Below are 19,773 nucleotides of genomic sequence, written 5' to 3' on the forward strand. Positions count from 1 at the left end.
TGCAGCTTGCTTTAATGAGTCTTGAGAAAGAAACTAAGTGGAGTATTTCTTGTTTATTAATATATCATATCAGACACTTGATATTAATTTCATGGTGATCATGAAATATTGATCACAAGCCACGTGACTGACATTTTTTTTTTTTTTTTTATTTAAAAAATTATCATGCTTGGATCATGATATCAACGTCACTTTTTTTTTTTCCTTCTCTCTGCAGATCTTTGAATTTTGGTGGCTTTCTTTAAATCTTCAAAATTTGTTGGTAAAATATTGGTGCTTGATAGCTTTCTCCAATCTCCGAGAACTTTGCTTGGTGGACCGGTGATTGGTAGCTTTCTCCGATCTTGATGTCCAACACTTTGATTTAATGATCTCTGGTGCTTAGAAGCTTTCTCCAGATCTCAAAAATTTTGATGGACTACTGGTGCTTGGAAGTTTTTTTCAAACATCCATGTTCGATCAATTTACGAATCTCCAGTGCTCGCAACTTTCTCCAGATTGATTTTCAAGTAAACTTGGTGAAGTATTGGTGCTTGGTAGCTTTCTCCAATCTTCATGTTGAACGCTTTGAGTTGATCTCCGGTGCTTGAAAGCTTTCTCCGGATCTCAAGAACTTTGGTGGATCGGTGCTTCGTAGCTTTCTCCGATGTCCATGTCCAACTTGATTTGTAAATCTCCGGTGCTTGTTGCTTTCTCCGGATTTATAAGTAAATTTGGTGAAGTATTGGTGCTTGAAAGCTTTCTCCAATCTTCAACTGACATCATTCGACTTTCGGGGAACAAATTGATACTTGCCCCCAATCTTGTAGTTTATCATTTTTTTAATGACTGCCCTTGAATAAATTTTATATATCCAAGATGCCTACGTACCAATAAGTTATTGAAATTTACTTTTTGGATCAAGCCGGATGTAGTTCAATTTGTGTGATTTTTTTTATTATGCAGTTTAGGCTCTTGCTTAGGAGCTTCGAGGACCACTTTTTCATCTTTGCCCCTTTGGAAGTTGATCATTTAATCGGATCTCTCTTCACGATTGGCTATCGTAAACTCCATCTCATGAGCTCGAGTCGCCAAGTCTTGGAATGTTTTGGGCTTGATTCCCTGCAAGATGTAAGCAAGATCCCAATTCATGCCTTGGATGCACATCTCGACAGCCGATGTTTCGAACAAATGATCTTTGCATTGATGGCTTAATTCTCGCCATCGATTGATGTAGTCCACAACTGGTTCATCTTCCAACTAGTTGGTTTGTGTCAACTCAGTCATGCTGACAACGCGCCGAGTGCTGAAGAAGCGATCGAGGAACATTTCTTCCATTTGCTGCCAACTGTCGATGGATTTGCGAGGTAGATCTGTGTACCAATCGAAAGCAACACTTTTGAGAGAGCGGACAAATTGCTTTACAAGCAAATCTTCAGAGGTCCCAGCATTATTGCAGGTCTCTATGAAGTGAGAAATACGTTGCTCGGGGTTGCTTGTCCCATCGAATTGCTGAAATTTCGGAGGTTGATAGCCGTTTGGCATTCTCATCTTATCAATCCTCTTGGTGTAAGGTTTGCTGTAGAGACCATCTTCGTTGACGTCTCTACCGAGTTGATGTTTAATAGCATTGGCTATCATCTCTTGGATTGCTTGGAAGCTGAATGAATCACCATTGGGCTTTTCACCTTTTGAACTAAGCTTTGTCTTAGTGCTAAGTTCTGACTCGCTTCTATCATCTTCACTTTCTTCAATTGGGTGCTTCTCGAGTCTTCTTTCGAGTGCAGCAATTTGTTCATTTTGGAGCTTAATTTGTGCCCCCTTTTCTTCATTGTCCTTGATGAGCTTCTCAAGAAGTAGCTTCATATTTGCCAACTCCTCCTTGATGGTGTTTGCTTCAATTGCCATGACATTGACGACGTCGTCTTGTGCACCGTCTTTTGTCATCATTCCTTCTACGTACTTCATCATTTCGATTCGTGGAGAAAGAGATGAGAGGTAGAAATTGTCCCACCGAGCGTGCCAAATTTGTAAACACAAATTTTAAATCTGCAAAATATAGATTTAAAATAAATGTAACAAAGTGTTAATTTTATTAATATGATAATATTGGGTACAATCTCTAATTTGATCCTCTGATTCGATCTCCACTTTGACTTTGACGTAATTCAAAGATTGACTTGATTCTCGAACGAGGGCCGTCGAGGCTTGATCTCGATCGAAGATTTGATGCAGACCTTTGACTTATCTTTGATGTAGACCTTTGACTTATTGTTGATGTAGACCTTTGACTTGAATTCTTGATTGAGGGCCGACGAGGCTTGATCTCGATCAATGACTATTTGATGTAGAGATTTTGATGATTTGAAGTCCTTCTTTCCTTCGTGTTGAGGGTCGTCGAGGCTTGATCTCTTCCACAAGTGATCTTTTAGAGTAGAACGACAAGTCGAATGCTTGTTGTTCTTCTTCTAGGCTTTGAGATGTAATCTCTAAAATGGTTTAGAGTATTTGATGAGGGGTTTTCTCTGGAGAGATTTAGAGTATTTGATGACAGATTTTCTTTAGAGAGGTTTAGAGTATTTGAGAGGCTTTTTTGTATTTGATTCTCCTTGTTTTCTCTAGGTTTCTCTCTAAGTTTCTCTCTAGGTTTTTCTTTCTGTTTCCTTTCCCCTCTCCTCAAATGAATTAGAGAGTCTCTATTTATAGAGTGAGACACCCTAGTGTTAGGGTTTGATGTACAATAAAGGTGGGCCTGCTTGGTTATTATAACCCATTTTTTTATGGGTTTAAACTATTAAATAAACAATTTAATTAAAATAACTAAAATGGGCCAATTTAATTGATTCACCCAATTTAATTAATTTTAATTAATAGTCAAATTAGCATCAAGTCAATAAATTAACTTTTGACCCATATAATATCCAATGTGGCACTTATATAAATTTTTCGTGCCTACAACCACTATTAGAGTCGGTTTGGTGTATTTGCATTAAGTTTGTATATTTGTTAAGTTTATCTTGTTAGGAGTTTTAGGCAAGTTGAGTTTCCTATTGTATTGTGTATATATATGTGATTAATATCAATGCAAATGCTAAGCCGTTTTCTCCACAATATTCTTGAGTTTAACAACGACATTCCATCAAAGACAACAAGACAAGTAGAGATAATTTGCGAAACATAATCTTATAAAAACCTTATCTTCAAGCTTCAGACAAATATACATCAGTTGATAGCCACATAATATAACTTGCTAATGCAAGAACTAAATCGTACAATGTTTCTGAATAGCATTAACAATTTAAGGCCTGCTATTTATTCATCACTATCTAATTCAACCCATTTACATGGGTACAAGAACATCGATTCTTCTTACCGAAACTTAATCTGCAATTTATCATTCTACAAATTCAAATCCGATGATAATACAAGCACCCCAACATGTAAAACATTATGTTGCAGGGCAAGGAGAAGAGTACGATACGACGAAGAAGATGATGAAAGTTATGGTTACAATGAAGAAATAGCTATACTGGAAATGTATAGTCAGTCAGCCAGAGGAGAAGCTCTGCTTGTGACAGCTATGGTTGATGATCAACAAGTAGAAGTTCTCATCTTTAAGGTGACACCATTATTCATAGTTCTCACATCTCAACTTCTTTACATATTCTCTCTTTACATTATAATTCATATGCCATATGTATTTTCTAACTCAAAAATTAATTGTCACATTATTCCATCAATTCGTCACAGACTTTTCAAATTTCATAAATTCCCATGGAAGTTAATTTCGTCATAGCAAAATCATCTATCTAACTCGCACATTATTCAAATAAAAAAGAGGGTAAAAGGAATCTTTAGTACTCAATAACAAATACTACCTCCGTTACATGTTTTGTGCAACATTTTCCAAAAACGGATGCTACACTTTATGTGCAACAAAAAATTTCTTTCCTTTTTAGGTAAGTTTTTTAAAATAAAATTACCACAATACCCCCAATTTAAAATTAATAACAATACTTAATTTACTAACCCAAATTCAATTAATCAAATAATCACCCCCTTCTCTCTCCTACCCCCTTTCTTCTCTTATACCTGAAAACAGAACCACCATCATCATCAACGACCACCGCAAACACCACCAACCCAAGATCATCAATTCTACCATCAACACCACCGAAACCATACCACCAACACCACCTGTTCACCACCGACACCACGACCACCACAAACCATCGACCACTACGACTACGACCACCAAAGGCCACCGTTTCGACCTCTAACCCCTCCCGTTAGAGTCGCTGCCTCTCCTCGTGAGAGTCCCCGCCCCCCTTGTCGAAATTGAGATTAAAACCCTAGAAATTGAAAACCCAAAAGGGGATCGGAATGAAATATTAAGTTTGAAAACTCAAATCTAAAGAAAAATTGGCAAATATGGGAGGTGAATTTGGGGGAATTATGACCGGTTTTAAAAGTGGGTTTGTGGTGGCTTCGGGATGGGTGGTGGTTTTTGGTGGTTATGGCGGGGTTTTCGGTAGTTCTAAGGTGGGTTTTAGGATCTTGGTGGTAGTGTGGTGGGTTGGTATGGTGGTTTCGGCGGCTGTTATGGTACTTTTGGTGGTTCGTACGGTGGTTGGTGGTGTGTTTGTTGATAGTGGCGAAAATGGGTGGTGGTGGTGATGCAGTGGGTGATAATGATGGTAGGGTTTACATTTTAATTTACATGTCATAATCACATGCCCATATTTTTGCTAATCAACTTTTTCATTTTTTTTCTTGGGAAGTGTGCAAGCCTCTTTGTTGCACTTAACATGTAACGGAGGTAGTAAGATGATTAGTTGATTTGGCAAATAACACCACATCAACAATATTAGTATAATACTCCCTCCGTCCCTAAATTACATTCCTCTTTCTCTCTATTATGTGAGGAATAAATGCTAGAAAGAGAAATGTAATTTAGAGACGGAGGGAGTAATATAAATAAAGTAACTAAAGTCACAACCTAAAATGCGTGTAAATCAAGCAGTTAGTTTATTTTTATTTTTTTTTCATAAGAAAATGTTGCTATTTCAATTTCAAACATTATAATATGGAAAACATGATTATTAATTTTAGATTGAAAGAATTGTTTATTAATCAAAATGCACGTTTCAACTGAGCTTGATTATTGATTGCAGGGATTTTCTTCATGCTTGAGTTATGGGACATCTCCAGATCCATCAAAAAGTGTTCTTCCAAAAAGAGCAAGAATTATGTTAATAGACAGGATTAAGGGTCCTTTCAACCCCAACAATATTGAGTACATAGAGAAAGGTTTGACATGGGAGACATTTAAAAGTGGTTTTGCTTCTACTAAAAACTAATGAATAAACTTCATTATTCTTCAATTAGTGTTTCCCAAGATTTGATTCACATCTTGATCTTTTCTTCTTGAGATCTCGAGCTCTTTAGGTAAAGCCCAATAAATCTAGCTATTACAAGAATAAAATTTCAGAGATACATGCACATGCTCTCTTTGTTCGGAATTTATTGTCATATTAAAAGTATAATTTGAATTATATGACAAATAAATATACTCAATCTAGCTAGATAGCTTTTATTGATATATTTCCTGAATCCAAATTTTATATAAAATCGGATCAATTCCAAGTATCATGCAGTAATTTTATTAACAATGTTGCAGTTGCAGGTAGTAATTTTATTAACAATGTTGCATTTGTTGTAACATGACTGATTTCTCGTCAAAAATTAGTAGTACGAGTAATAGAAATAACTGGTCTTGAGCTGGGTGAGTCGGATCGAACCTCAAGTTTCTACGCATATCAATCACCAAAAGTATGTTGCACAGCCGAATTATATTACCACACAAATTCATTACTCAATATGCTCTCATTGTGTAAAAAATGCAGCAAAACACAATTTACAAGTATACTCCCTCATTTTTAGATAATATACTTTGTATCAGATATCTGACAGAGCCATTGTTGTGTTTTTCACAAAAGAATTACAATAACAAAGGACCAAAGCCATATTGGTAGTGTAAGAAACACATTGATATCTCCTCAGAGAACACTTTAAATCACCTACATCCTATATCTCAAAATTGGTGCTCAAAAGAGAAGTGATGTTCTCAAGATCTCATGAATTGTGTCAGGGATGTATGTGTAGGTGTGAATTGAATAATCAATCATACGTAGCTTGTAAGAGGGCCTTTTACCTTTCACTACTGCATAGTTCGTTTACAACAGACAGTGAGAACCTGAAAGACTCAATCATGCGTGAGTCTTCATCTGTTCCATGCCACGGAATCAATATCATCCCTTGCTGACTTGTAGAGTTGAAGCCTCTTTGATAGTGATTCTCTTCTGGACATTAATGCAGGATCTTCATCCAACATGGCACTAAGCTGATCTTTCTGCATATTGATGAACCCCAAGTATTACTAACCAAGAGAAATATTATATTCGACAACTTTCTAAAAGGAAACCACGCACAAACACACACAGCTCCTATTTCTAATATATATCTCATTACCAATTCTTCCATTACATGCATCTGTACAGGAGGATTCAGATAAAGTAAACAAATGCATTCTTGCAAACAAAGAGTTGGGAAATTATTTAATATACAGAGTAAAAAAGAATCATAATTTACGTCTTGTGTACAACCATGCGTAGTAATTAGCAAGAAAATGCTAACAGAACACATAAACTGTCCAACTAAATTATTAGCTGATTTCAGTTTGTCTTATGATCTAATAAGATGCTAACTACATAGAGTGCTCATCCAAAGTACACCAGAAAATGCCCTTGTGTTGCTTCATTGATTTTAAGAATGTCAAGTTTTCTTTCTTTTTATGCTGCTAGTAAAGATGTTAGTACTACTTTAATTCCAGTAATATTCTCTTCTGCTACTTTCCTCAGGAAATAATCTACCAGTTAACTTGAAGAAGTCTCAGAGATAAGTTCTCTTAAAGATACGGCTGCTGACATTTGGACCTCTCCAAGAGTGGTACTTGATAGAAAATAAGCATAGTTTTTATGGAATCAATTCAGTAATTTACCGGATAATTAATTAAGACAGTTGAGAAAATAGAGGACAAAAGAAAAGATACAAGTGTTACTGTGGGAAAACGAGGTGGTTAGTTTATTAGGTAACTGATGCAATTTATCCTAGCCCTTAATGAGAAATTACTATAACTACTATACAACAAGTTCATAACTAAAATCACTAACAGTGCAGAGGAGCTTTAATTGAAGATAGAGATTACTCTACAGGAGCAAATGATAAGGCAATGTCAAAACTAATACAGAATTTACCTCTCTTTTCCCAATTTGAACATAGAAGTTGTTTAGAAGTGCTCTTTTTGCCTCTCGGACTTGAAAATGTACAACTGCCTTTGGAATAGAATTTTTCAATGTGTCACAAACCATACCGACATATGCTGTGACATTTGATCCTGGAAAGCAAAGCAAATAAAAATTTCCAGCTTTAGCATCATTGTGATAAGAAATGAAGCATATGGCAACATGATGTGAAATGAGCAGAAAGTTTAATTTCAGTGAACTAAACCCAGATACAGGGATCAACACTTGAAGCATAAATGAACTTACCAATTCTTCTAAGGTGATTATCAGTGTAACGATCAGAATTTGAAGCAGGTTGGTTTCCGGTATTCTTCTCTGGTTCGAGTTGAAGCTTCCTGAAAAATTCAACTGTTAGGTACGTGGACTCCATCTCTACCAGACGCACGACAGTTTTCCGACTTTCATCTCGGAATCTTTCCAGTGAGTTATTAGCAGCTGCAGCTATATCACTTTGAAGTGATGGGAATCTCTTGAGCTCCTATGAGATGGAAAACATCAAAATTAGCAGAGAAACCTTTTGTATTGGTATAATATATATGTGTAACTCATGGAATCTTATCCCTTTATTATTTAAAAAGCATGGAGATTGGAGATGCAAGGGGAATTTCTAATTCTCTCACTAATTAAAATGAAAATTTTACAATTTACAAACTAATATACTTAATATATGTTCGACACCAAGCTCTGACATTACTTGACAAATTTTATAAAAAACATGAGCAATATAGGTGGTAAAATTGCAATATTACTTGAGCAAATTAATTATGATGTTTTGTGTTGATCAGCACCAAGCTAAAATCTTAAAGCCTTCATTGTACTAATTTCTCTCCTTGGTACTATTCTTTAAAGCTGTGTGGCTTGATACGGATAATCTTTTTTTCCCCCCCTACAAAATAAGAATCAATTCTTCTTTTCCTAATTTATCACTAGCCCTTATTTGATGAATCAGTGAGCCATTTTCTGCTGTGTTGTAAGCTTTTGTCAAGGTGGTAAAACCTTAGAGGCTAAGCTATTCAACCACTTCATTTTCATTTCTTGGTGCTTAATAATCGTAGTTAGCTTCTAATTTGTGACTGCTTTCTATCTGTTCCCTTACACTACACATCAAAATGCAGTAAATGTATAAAAACCAATGATGTATATTAGTGCATATACATTGATCACTGCTTAGAGTATTCAAATCTTGCTTAGTTAACAGATTTTTAACATAATTTATGACATACGGAGTTTTATGTACTACAATTATTACAATGAGGATTTATATTTGAACATTTTTTTAATATTTAATTATGTATTTTTTTTTTCCATGAAAGATATATGTTGAGATTGTTGACATGAAAGATATGGAATAATATTTTAACATGGTTGCTTATTGAATAAAAAAAAGTTGATTATTGAGAAATAAATACTTGCATAAGAAAGAGTGAATTAATAGTGTGTAGAAAAAAAATTTATTCATATGTTTATTACATCAAGAAGAAACTGAATATAAATATGTTGATGAAATATATAAAAACATACATAATGTCATATGCGCATTTTAAAATATCTATTTGGCTATTAAACTCTTTCTTAATAAAACCATTTTATGAATTAGTATTTTAGACAAGTTAATTTTTTATAAATAAAGAGTGTTAGTTTAAGAATAGTTATTGTAAATTACCGTGTGCAGACGTGACCTAACCTTGTTGAGTTTTTATAATATACATGTCTCACTTTCCACTTCTACAGAACACATAAGGCACGTGGCTCTTGTTAACTTTAAAACTTGTCATTGATTTATTATAATCCAAAACAATAAAAACAAAAAACAAAATATAATCCAAAACAATGGTCTGAGCTAAAGTTAGCAACTTGTAAGGGACACTAATTCTAGAGAATGTTACGACAGAAGGGAAAAAAAAATGGCCATTTGCAGGCAGTAAATAAAAATAATGCAAGACTAGATGTACACTCAAGCTTACAAATATTCTAAATTCAGCAATCCTAGGGATAGCAACTATGGTCAAAGCTTCATGAGAAAGGTTGCCCGTCCTAAGCAAGAATCACGAGATGTTATTACTCAGAAACCAACAACTGATATGGAATATATGTTTGACTTATGTGCAAAAAGACTGTACATAAGCATAAATACTGGGGGGGGGGGGGGTGGATGTATTAGTGTATATTCATTTTCTCACCAATGTTGCAGCTATTGACTTCCTGACGAGTTCTTTCAAAATCAGGTGCACCTGTGAAAAACAAAGTTCAATGAATTAAACGATATAGTACAGAGAATGAATTAACCGATTTAGGGAGGAAAGTATCCCTTAGCTAGTAATCTCTAACAATTACGAAAAGTACAATACTTAAATATTGAACATTTGAAACAATGCAATGGCTCCCATTTATGGTATAAATTGGTCCAACATATAACTCTGACCAAAAATACTGCCTCCTATTTAAATTGGTCAACTAAAATTGCATTTATAAACACAACGGGAAAAAAAAAATGTTCTAAAAGACAAATTATTAGGAAAATTGATTTAGTACATTGTGATCCAAAGATGTGTTATTGTCCAATTATTTATCACTTCATTCAATTACTCTGGGTATGGTAAGATAATAAGCTACAACTACAATTATGACCTTTGTCATTTAAAAGATGATTTCTGAGAGTCAGATAAGTAACTTCTAAAAAGTAACTATCAATTAGATAGACACTCTGAATTTCTGAAGTTGGATGTTTCGGCAGATTGATGCTTTTGTAAGTCATCTCTTCACTCTAACATGTTGACTTCCAGTTTAGAATAATGTCGCCATGTAATAAACAAGATAATATATAAATGTAGAAATGAACTTTACCGCATCAACTGTTGCCTCAGCAGGGCCTTTAAAGTATCCAAGTGATCCATCAATGAGTCTTCTGATTCCTTGCTCAGGGGCAATTAAATGGGGCTGGTACCCATCAGCTTCTGACACAACTTTCCGGACATTTGATGTTGAGAGATGACGATCAAGAGGGAGTTTTTTCATAGCAGCTGGGAGTTGGTGGTCAAAAACCAAATAAATTCGATCACCACCAGGCCGCCTGAATTAACATTGTGCATCAGAATTTAGCAACCAAGATAGATATACAGGTGCAAATTATTCTTATTCCAGAGCTACAGATAGTCCAAATTATCTAGTACTTCATGTAAGAAACCCATCAACATACCAAAAGCAATGTCAAAGTATTGAGTCAGAAGACAATTAATATAAGAAATAAATAGTCTCACAACTGTCATGGACCCAATTAACAGCACAGCCCAACCCATCAAGGTATACACTAGAAGGCCCAAACACAAACAAGCAACCCATGGTCAGCAGGAGAACAACGGTCAGCAAGGCAAGGGTCAACCAAAGGGTCCTTGAAAGGGACGGCGAGGGGAAGTCAACACAACAAGAAAGAAGAGACAAATCTAATTAAAGAAGAATTAGGGAAAGCACTCAGCCTAGTTTCAATTATGTCAAGTATGGTTTTGCTATTTTAGTGATTAGTAGTCACATGTAACTATTAAGCCTCCTTGTGTCTTAGAAACTGATTATAGGTAGAAGAAGATAGTATGTGGAAGATAGCCAGATATTATTTGAGTTAAGCACTTGTGAGATTAGTAACCTAAAGTTACCGTGAGAGTCATGGCCTCAAGCTATTCCTATCCTTGTAATCTTCCTTAAGCATTATTAATCAAACAAGCTTTCCCCTAAATTTTCTCTAATTACAGCCTTAATACATTGCTGAATTTCGGTCCTTGACACCAACATCATGTAAAACATGTCATATTTGCATAACACAATCCAGCAACTTGGTACCCTATATTGGTATCATTTATTTTTAACTCAGACCTCCATGCATGGCATGAAACGAATTATACGACATTAGCCAACTTTATAGCTGTGTTCAAAATTCAGCAACCTAGTATCATTTAGCTATTACATGTGGTCCACTTTGCATGATAGTATTCTCAACTTCTCAGTTTTTTGTTTATATTGATCCAAGCAATATATTTTTGTACTTTATGGATAATGACATGCAATCATTTCCATTATACATATCTAGTATGCATGTTTTCAAATTGGAGCTAAATCATAAATAAACCCACTTTAATCTTGGTCTAAAGTCTTACTAGCCAAACGTCATAGCTGATGAGGTCAAAAGGCACAATAACAAATAGTCAAATCAATGAAAACACCCCAAGTCTTGATTTTAACTGTTAATTATGATGTGCTATGAGCCTATGACTGCTATCAGAAGTGAAGAAAATTGGAGAGTTACAGCTCAAGGAATTGCTCATAGTTAGAGATATATAGAGCTGAAGAAGGGTTCTTGGTCCTAGACTCCTAATACTAAATGCCAATTATATGAGAGAAAAGCTTCAATTATCAGAGCAAGAGATCATAATGAAGTTTTTATTCTGACGTAGGATTTTGTTGAATTGCCTACCAAAATTACGTTTCAGCTACAGTCCTGAAGTTTAGACTTCCACTAGGTTAAATCCCGTGCATTTGCACGTTTGTTAAATATTTTTGACAATTTTGTTATAAATTTTTTAATATATATAATGACTTGAGTATTAAAAAAACATAGAGTACATTAAAAATAAAAGCATGCAAGAGAAAATATTTAAAAAATATGTAATAGTTATAAACTTATAATGGATAGTTTAATCTTTTAGGAAAAGATTTATATTTTATATAAAACAAATTATGTCATAATTTAGATATAATTTTTTTTTTTTCCTTAAGTAACAATAATTTTTTTAGAAGGTACTTTTGGCGGGAAATTTTTTAATAATACATTGACAAGTGTGTCTTAAGATTCGCTTTTAGTAGTATGTAATTGATACCATTCAACTTATAAGTGAGAGCTAATTCTGAAATGATCAATAGAAATTACTCCATCCATCCATCCATTTGTCTAGCAAAAAAAATGTGACTCCAACAGTGTGCAGTGAGCCACAATGTTCATGGTAAACAATAAATTGGGGCAAAGATTGTACCATATTACGGGGAACTAGGATTATTTAAGGCAAGATTACATTCATTGCCGTAAATAGAGACTAAAAACAACTATTGATATGAACTTGTCACTCATAATAAATTGGTATGAACTTGATTGCTCTAGTCAATGGGTCCTACAGTCTTACATGTTGGAAAGCATGTTTAATTTATTAAAAAGTTATTAAAATAATGATAATCTACTTCCTCTTTTTTTTTTTAGTTGACACCATTTGACTTTTACACTACTCACAGACTACACTTTGACTCGCTTTTGTGATTTATAGATACGATAAAATATAATAATGTGGGATCTTGTTTGAATCATCTATATGTATATTTTATTAATATCCCATTTTTATAATTTCACAATGTTGATAATTGAAGTTATTAAGCGTTAAAAACATGCGTTGGCAAGCGTGATAATAGAAAGGTGTCAACTAAAAAAAACAGAGGAAGTATAAATTAAATAAAAATTGCTCACTGAAATCTAAAAATGCAATCATTTGACTTTGCACTTTTAAGTAATGTATTGTTGGTAGTTAGCAAATTTAATAATAGTTTGATTTTAAAATGTTATTTAGCTTTTCTAGCATGTGGGGCCAACTCTGGTAGGTGCAATGCCATTGTTTTAGTGACCAAGTTTGTGTCAATTTATTAAATAGTGACAATTTATGTCAATAGATGTAGTTGAACTATGATTCACGTTAAATGAGTGTGATTTTGCATTTGATTAAAGTGTTAAACACATGTCTTCTACTCTTCTTCTAACATTCTTCAATTTTGCAAATGATGAACCTTTATCTGTAGGGAAGGTGAGGTTCAGCTCTAGATTTGGGATATTACAAAGAGCCTTGCCATATGTTAGTTTCTATCGGGCACAAAATTTTAAAAGATTTGTTCTGAAAATAAGAATAACTCTCTGGCACAAATTATACAAAGTCAAACGCAAGTAGTAAGGAAACTAGGGGGGGGAGAAAGAATAAAAGAAAGTAATAAATACATAAACAAAAGATAAAACATACTGTGAGCCAATACTTTAAATGAATTAACAAACATTACCCGCCCTCAAGATGCTCCTTGAACACTTTATCAAATGCACGGCACATTTCCAATATTGTATATAACTGGGCCTGCACATTTTTGGTGAAAAGATTAACTCTATAAAGTGCCACCGTAAAGAAGGGCTTAAAACTATAGTGGAACTCAATACTTACCCCTCCATCTGATCCAATAGGTCTGCCTATACGGTCCAATTCAGCATTGATTTCATCAATTGTCTTATTGATAAGGGCAATAATACTTGGTATTTTCTGTCTAATTACAACCTCCAAATGCTGATTGAAAAGAACAACATTTAAGCCTCATGAGAGTTTGACAAAATTTGGGAATGTTACAAACATAATTATGAAAACATTACAGAGCATAAAACAAGCTTTATATTCTAACCTGAGATAAAAGTTTTGCCAAATATTCAGAACCCATTTTATGAGCCAAGTGAGAATATTCTGGGCTATGTTCAAAGTACTCCCTCTCCTTCCTACGAGCAAAATTAATGTCGACATTTTTGTTGATATCAGCTTGTGAACGATTCACTATACCAACCCAGGGATGTTGTAGCCTATATGCTCTTCCTTCAAGAACCTTTGTATATGGAGCAAGAGTTCATGAGTTTTTTTTTTTCTTACAGATAAATTGAAAATACCGCCTAATCATTCACAGAAAGATACATACATCAAGAGCATTTGTTCCTTGGTCCATCAGATCAAGTTTCGTTAAGACACCAAATGTCCTTTCACCTGCAAATGCAAAAGATAGTTGTTAATATAAAACATTGGCCAGCAAAATAAAAGGTTCTGGGAAAGTATAGTTACTACCATAATGTCCTCTAATAGCATCACAAAAGACATCTAACTTACCTGAAGGATCAACTTCTCTTGCCAACTTTATAGCATCTGATGTGGCTATATCTTGATTAGCAGGAGAAATAGCCAAGATAATGCAATTAGGCTACAAGAAAATCAGAAATAGGCATGTTAAATGACTATAGATTGTTCTATTTGTAAACATGACTAACTACATTTAACATATCCTTGCCGAGATAGCATGCAACCATAATTTACACCCTGCAACCTAAACTGTAAACAGCAACAACTACTAGACACACAGGGGGTTTAATTAAAACTTGGTACTTAGCTACAACTTGGTAGCCAGCACTTCAACCCTACCCTTCCCTCCTCACCCTTGAAAGAGAGTCAAAAAAAAATGAAACAAAAATCATTGTTTCCAACCACATAGAGCAGTTTTGGCTGTAAAATTATGGCAGAAAAGACCAAGCAAACAACAAATGAAAAACAATGGTTCAAACACTGACTTGACAATGTTGCAACTCATTATATAATATTGGTTAGCACCAACAATCATGATTCCCCAAAAATAAAATGACCTAAACATAAAAGCAACTCAGAAGACCCATATCTAGACCATAATCATGGAAATGAGCACCAAAGGATGACCAAAGTCTTCGATGATCCTAGTTTACAGTGATCATGGTACATATAGAGCTCATCCAGAGGTTTGCCAACCAATAAAGACTAGAAATGAGCTCTCACATCCTTTTTGTAACTTGCTTTAGCTTAGAAGTGGATATGAACCACTATCATGGTGGCACTCTTCTTTGACACAGCCAACAAAAATAACATGTATTCCTAATTTATCTATCAAGTTTCAAGAAACAACAGAATCAACCAAACATGGCCTGACTGACACGAGATCTACAGCCTAAAAAGAAACCAAAAAGTACTGACCATAACACTGCCTCTCACTCCTACATTACAATAGACTTAAACAAAAGAGTAGTTCATGTACCTTCTCGACATAACTGCGAACCATGTTCTCAATGTCCTGGACTATACTTTCTTGTTGTCCCTCTGCAGTAGGCCAAATAAGACACAAGAGTATAAAAGGTTACTAAGTCACTGTGTCAGATTATGCTTTGTGCAATGTTCATTATGTAACTGCATTTATTATTGCTATACAAAAATAGTCAGAAAATTACCTACTGCAACCTTTGTCAGCCCAGGAAGATCTATAAGTGTCAAGTTCACAACTGTAAAAAGAAACAGAAAAAGTATAAGCAATTTTTTTTTTTATAACAAAATATGCTAAGAGTAGATCTCAGCATATTAATAGTGATAAACAAGAAGCATCAAGCAGACGATTTTGTAATTTGTATATGAAAAATGATCCAGGAACATGTATCTCTCCTCTAGGTTATCTGTCCAATTATTGTCGTTCTAAATGAAAGTGTCAATATCCATATATGTGTAAATATAAGAGCATTGCGCAAATAATGTCTACAAACAATAATAGTGTCTGCTGGAGCTCAAGTGATAAGCCAAATGTAATTTCAGGTAGACATGTTGTGGCTAGCAAGATGATATCGACTAAGGAAAAACTGTTTGATATCCAATATGAACTATTAGTTGTATAATTTGATGAAAGTGGCAACATATAACTAAAATCTGATGTTTGCACACAATGAAGGTTTACTAAGGTACAACTTTGGTGCTAAATAATCTAACCAAAGAGAAGAAAAATGGAAAAAAAAAAGTAAACAGCAAAAGATATTAAAGTTGGTTGTCCAAGGAGAATGAAAGAAAGGGACAGCTATAAAATACAGGCATCATCGAAAAAAGATTAGGTTATATGGTACAACAGAATTGACTGTAAGTCTGCTACCCAGGTGGTTACTTCTGGAGGTAGCTATGAAGGTCACCTCTGCCCCCAAACTACAAAGCAAGGAACGCAAAATATACAAGTCTTAATGAAACCATAAAGCATAACATCAGTATAGATGCATACCATTTGGTGAATAGATGCTCAGGTGAATTGGGATATTAGAAATTGCTTTTGTTTTTCCAGTTATACGATCAGTTTCATCAGCTATTTCTTTGCGGACAGCAGCTGCATAAGAAAAATAGAAATATATAATATATGTATACATTTAAGAATTGCATAGCCATGAAAAGAAAGCGATAAGAAAGCCACCAACAGGAAATCTTCCTCTAATAGGAAATGGCCAATAACATAGACCCACCAACATCCAACAGGGCTACGAATCATGTAAAAAAGTACAGGAATCAACTAAAGAACTAAAAGTTCAAACAAGGACAAATACTTAACCATGTTGAAATGAGTTTAAACGGTTTCAAACCAGCTCCCGACAGAAGAGTTCACCATTTTCAACCAAATAATAATTGAGTCAGTCAATTACCAGCTTAATTGGTAATCTACTTATACATGACTAATATCACTAGAAAAATCACCTTCAAACCCTTACTTAAACCTAAATGATTCTACACTTGCATTTTCCTTAGAAATGTATTGTTAAAAAGCAATTAGCTTTACGAATTAACAAGACTAAGTATCAAATACAACATAAATTTCAACTAATTAAAGTTTATGTATCATTAATCAGAGATCAACATATAGTTGGCATTAGCTCAAATAATCACATAATGACCAGAAAATAGTTCATAAACTACGAGAGTCAATGCAGCAGCACTAGAAAGCTGAAATTACGAACCAAAATCGGTATATTTTCTCTTCGGTGCGTGAAGAAATTCTGCATAATCAGATCCACCCTCGGTCTTGTGCAATTGCAGCACCAGCGGCCGCCGCGTAACAATCCCTTTCAACATCAACAAAAGCCATATTTCAATCAAATCAATGAATCGGATCTCAGTCATTAGGCATCATCAATACGAAATGAAATCGAAACAATACCAGATCCACGAGGAAGAAAATCTCTTCCGACTACACTTTCCAACACCGATGATTTTCCAGAACTCTGAAATTTCATTCAAATTCTTCAAATTTGAATCAAAAATGTAACAACCACAAATGTGATTTCAAATGAAATAATCAGAAATTCAAAAAAAGGTTTGAATGAATGACCTGACCACCGACAACAGCAACAGAAGGAAGAGCTTCCCAAAGAGAAAGACCTTCACCGCCATGATCACCGAGAACAGTACAAGCTCGTTGGATTTTGTTAACCAGTCCAATCAAGCTCTCCATTGTCGCCATTTTTTGAATTTGTAATGAAGATCTAAATCTCGAAAATGGTGTTTGAATTGGATCAAATAGGGCTGTTGTGTTTCTGGGTTTTAGAGTGTGATGAATGAGAGAGAGAGGTAGATGAAAATTGGTGCGGAGATTTGGGCAGATCCGCAATGAGGGTGGAGAAAGAGAAAGCGCGAGCACGATGATGGAAATATAGTTGCTTTCTCGACTGCTATGTGTTTGTAGCTCAGGGGAGGAACGACAAAATATTTGAAATACAACGTAGGGGGTTATTTGTTGAATGAAAATTTGACCCAGCGAAAAAACCTTGCGTCACATTTACTACCAGTTTAATATTTTATTTTATTTTACTACCTTCAAAAGTTACAACAGATAAATTTTACTACCACTTAAAATCCATTATGATTCGTTAAGTGGGACCTATTTTTCATTTAATAATGATTTAATTTATAAAAAAAAGAAAAAACTTTTAAAAAAGGAAAAAAAAATCAGCCACCTCCCGTCAGTCATCCCTCCCCTCCGTGTCGGCGCCCAAATGACCTCCCGGTGCCGGCGACCCCACCCCCTCCCCTTTCCCACGTTGATTGGAAAAAAAAAAAGGGAAAATGCAAAAAAAGTTTAGTGGTAATGTCATCAGTAGAATGGAAAACAAAGTGAAGGGTTGAAGACGAAGGACTTGGAATTGAGAAGAAGGCAAGCAGCGGCAGCAGGCTGACGGATGAATTAAAGGTTGATTTCGTCGATTTCAAACTCATTGAAGGTTGATTCCCTTTAAGATGTAGACCAATTCCACTTTTTCGAGCTCGGTTCGTACAATTAAAATGTAACAAAATATTGATTGCAAGAGGATTAAGGGTCCGGCGTTTTCGAACTCGGTTCGTAGTTCGAAGAGCCTTTGAAGTGATTTTATTGAAGATTTTAATTTAGGGTTCTTAAAAGGGGGGAAATTTTTCAACTGTAGCGACGTGTAATAGGAGACGGAGTCCAAGCATTCATTTTGTATCAGTGGGGGCAGCCGAGAGCGGGAAAGGGGAGGGGAATGGGGTCGCCGGCGTAGAAGCCAGCACCGGGAAGGGGGAGCGAATGGTTGGTGTGTTGAGGAGCGTGTGAAGGTGGAGTTTGGTGCCGGCAGCCGGCAAGAGGGGAGGGGGGCTAGCAGTGTGGGTGGTTGGAAGGGGGCTGGAAGGAGGGTGGCTGGAAAGAGGATGGCTGCAGTGAAGGTGGTTAGACGGTGGTTGTGCCCCACTAACAGCAACATTAACCGAAACCATTATCTGGTGGTGAATTATATATTTTTGGTATTTGAGTGGTAGTAAATTAAAATAAAATATTAAATAGGTAGCAAATGTGACACGAGACTCTTTCGCGGGTAGCAAATGTCAATTTTTCCTTTGTTAAATGAAGTTTTCCAAAGATCCTCCCTTCGTTTCTCTACACCTGTACTCCCTTCGCTTTTTTAAAATAAATGTTACAGTTTATCTGGCATATATATTTAGCAATTTAATTGATTAAATCTTTGTTATATTTCCTCCTTTTTTTCAAGTGAATTGCTAAACAATGCTCTTATTTTACAAGACAATGCTCACTTTTTGACATGAAATGAGATCTTGCCCTTTGAGTAACTTGGACTATATAATGGTTCTTTATGAGTCATACGGGCATCATTATATCATTCCGACCCCTCCACTTACTACCACGTGGTTAAAAACATTCCTGAGCCCACCACATCGGAATACACGTCATCCAACCCCACCACCTTCGATCCACCACCAAAAAACCATTTTAAAAAAAAATTATTATGTGTAGGCGTTATTCGAAGCGCGTCTATGTTAAGCATGTGTGAATATACTTGGCATTCATTGGGAGTGGGAATTGACATATACGATTAGGAACAAATAAAGCAGGGATTAGCCAATAAGTTTTTAAGGAACTTGTAAACCGTTCACAAATCATAATAAGGCAACCACGAATAAAGGGACAACGATAGCAACAACGATCGTCCCGTGAAGGTTACACCCCATTCATAATCCATGAGATTACTGTAGGGAATATTTCAAGCATTACTCCAAACTTGAACCCCACTGTGATCATACACTTAAACATGGTGACGTCCAAAGGGAAGGAAGCTAGAGCAAAAGAGTCGCCAACAAGTTTTTGGAACTTGTAAACCATTCACAGGGTGAAGGTTACGCCCCTTAACGATCCATGAGATCATCAACTCCATTAAGTTTGGAACCATGACTAAAAGTTCGGGGATGAAGGTACAAATCCATCCTAAAAGAGATTGAACCTGCCCTAATAATAGGCTTCTACTTTATTTTGCTCG

At 35.3% G+C, this 19,773-nt stretch overlaps 2 protein-coding genes across 2 annotated transcripts; one reads left to right on the forward strand and one right to left on the reverse strand.

Moving 5' to 3' along the window:
• Positions 1 to 3,184: 3,184 nt before the first annotated feature.
• On the forward strand, positions 3,185 to 5,620 carry LOC110695487. Its single transcript, XM_021872714.1, has 2 exons — positions 3,185 to 3,598; positions 5,154 to 5,620. The coding sequence occupies exons 1-2, from the start codon at positions 3,233 to 3,235 to the stop codon at positions 5,337 to 5,339; spliced, it is 552 nt and encodes a 183-aa protein (XP_021728406.1). The 5' UTR covers positions 3,185 to 3,232; the 3' UTR covers positions 5,340 to 5,620.
• Positions 5,621 to 5,846: 226 nt separating this feature from the next.
• Positions 5,847 to 17,697, reverse strand: LOC110695488 (dynamin-related protein 1C-like). Its single transcript, XM_021872715.1, has 16 exons — positions 17,319 to 17,697; positions 17,148 to 17,211; positions 16,948 to 17,052; positions 16,224 to 16,325; positions 15,418 to 15,468; positions 15,228 to 15,289; positions 14,279 to 14,369; positions 14,094 to 14,158; positions 13,809 to 14,003; positions 13,577 to 13,696; positions 13,422 to 13,492; positions 10,188 to 10,413; positions 9,524 to 9,574; positions 7,590 to 7,821; positions 7,296 to 7,435; positions 5,847 to 6,391 (listed from the first exon to the last, which is right to left on the reverse strand). Exons 1-16 carry the CDS (start codon positions 17,448 to 17,450, stop codon positions 6,263 to 6,265), a joined length of 1,836 nt encoding a protein of 611 aa, XP_021728407.1. The 5' UTR covers positions 17,451 to 17,697; the 3' UTR covers positions 5,847 to 6,262.
• Positions 17,698 to 19,773: the final 2,076 nt, after the last annotated feature.

The sequence above is a fragment of the Chenopodium quinoa genome, unplaced genomic scaffold (genome assembly GCF_001683475.1).
Source record: "Chenopodium quinoa cultivar QQ74 unplaced genomic scaffold, ASM168347v1, whole genome shotgun sequence".
Classification (NCBI taxonomy): Eukaryota; Viridiplantae; Streptophyta; class Magnoliopsida; order Caryophyllales; family Amaranthaceae; genus Chenopodium; species Chenopodium quinoa.

Bases quoted from the DNA above. Each gene is read 5' to 3' on its own strand.
- LOC110695487 (XM_021872714.1), top strand. From the start codon at position 3,233: ATGCAAGAACTAAATCGTACAATGTTTCTGAATAGCATTAACAATTTA. The intron at 3,599-5,153 runs GTGACACCATTA...TATTGATTGCAG, and splicing joins TAGAAGTTCTCATCTTTAAG to GGATTTTCTTCATGCTTGAG.
- LOC110695488 (XM_021872715.1), bottom strand. From the start codon at position 17,450: ATGGCGACAATGGAGAGCTTGATTGGACTGGTTAACAAAATCCAACGA. The intron at 14,370-15,227 runs GTACATGAACTA...ATTTTCTTGTAG, and splicing joins TTCGCAGTTATGTCGAGAAG to CCTAATTGCATTATCTTGGC. The intron at 10,414-13,421 runs GTAATGTTTGTT...ATGTTAATTCAG, and splicing joins AAGGAGCATCTTGAGGGCGG to GCGGCCTGGTGGTGATCGAA.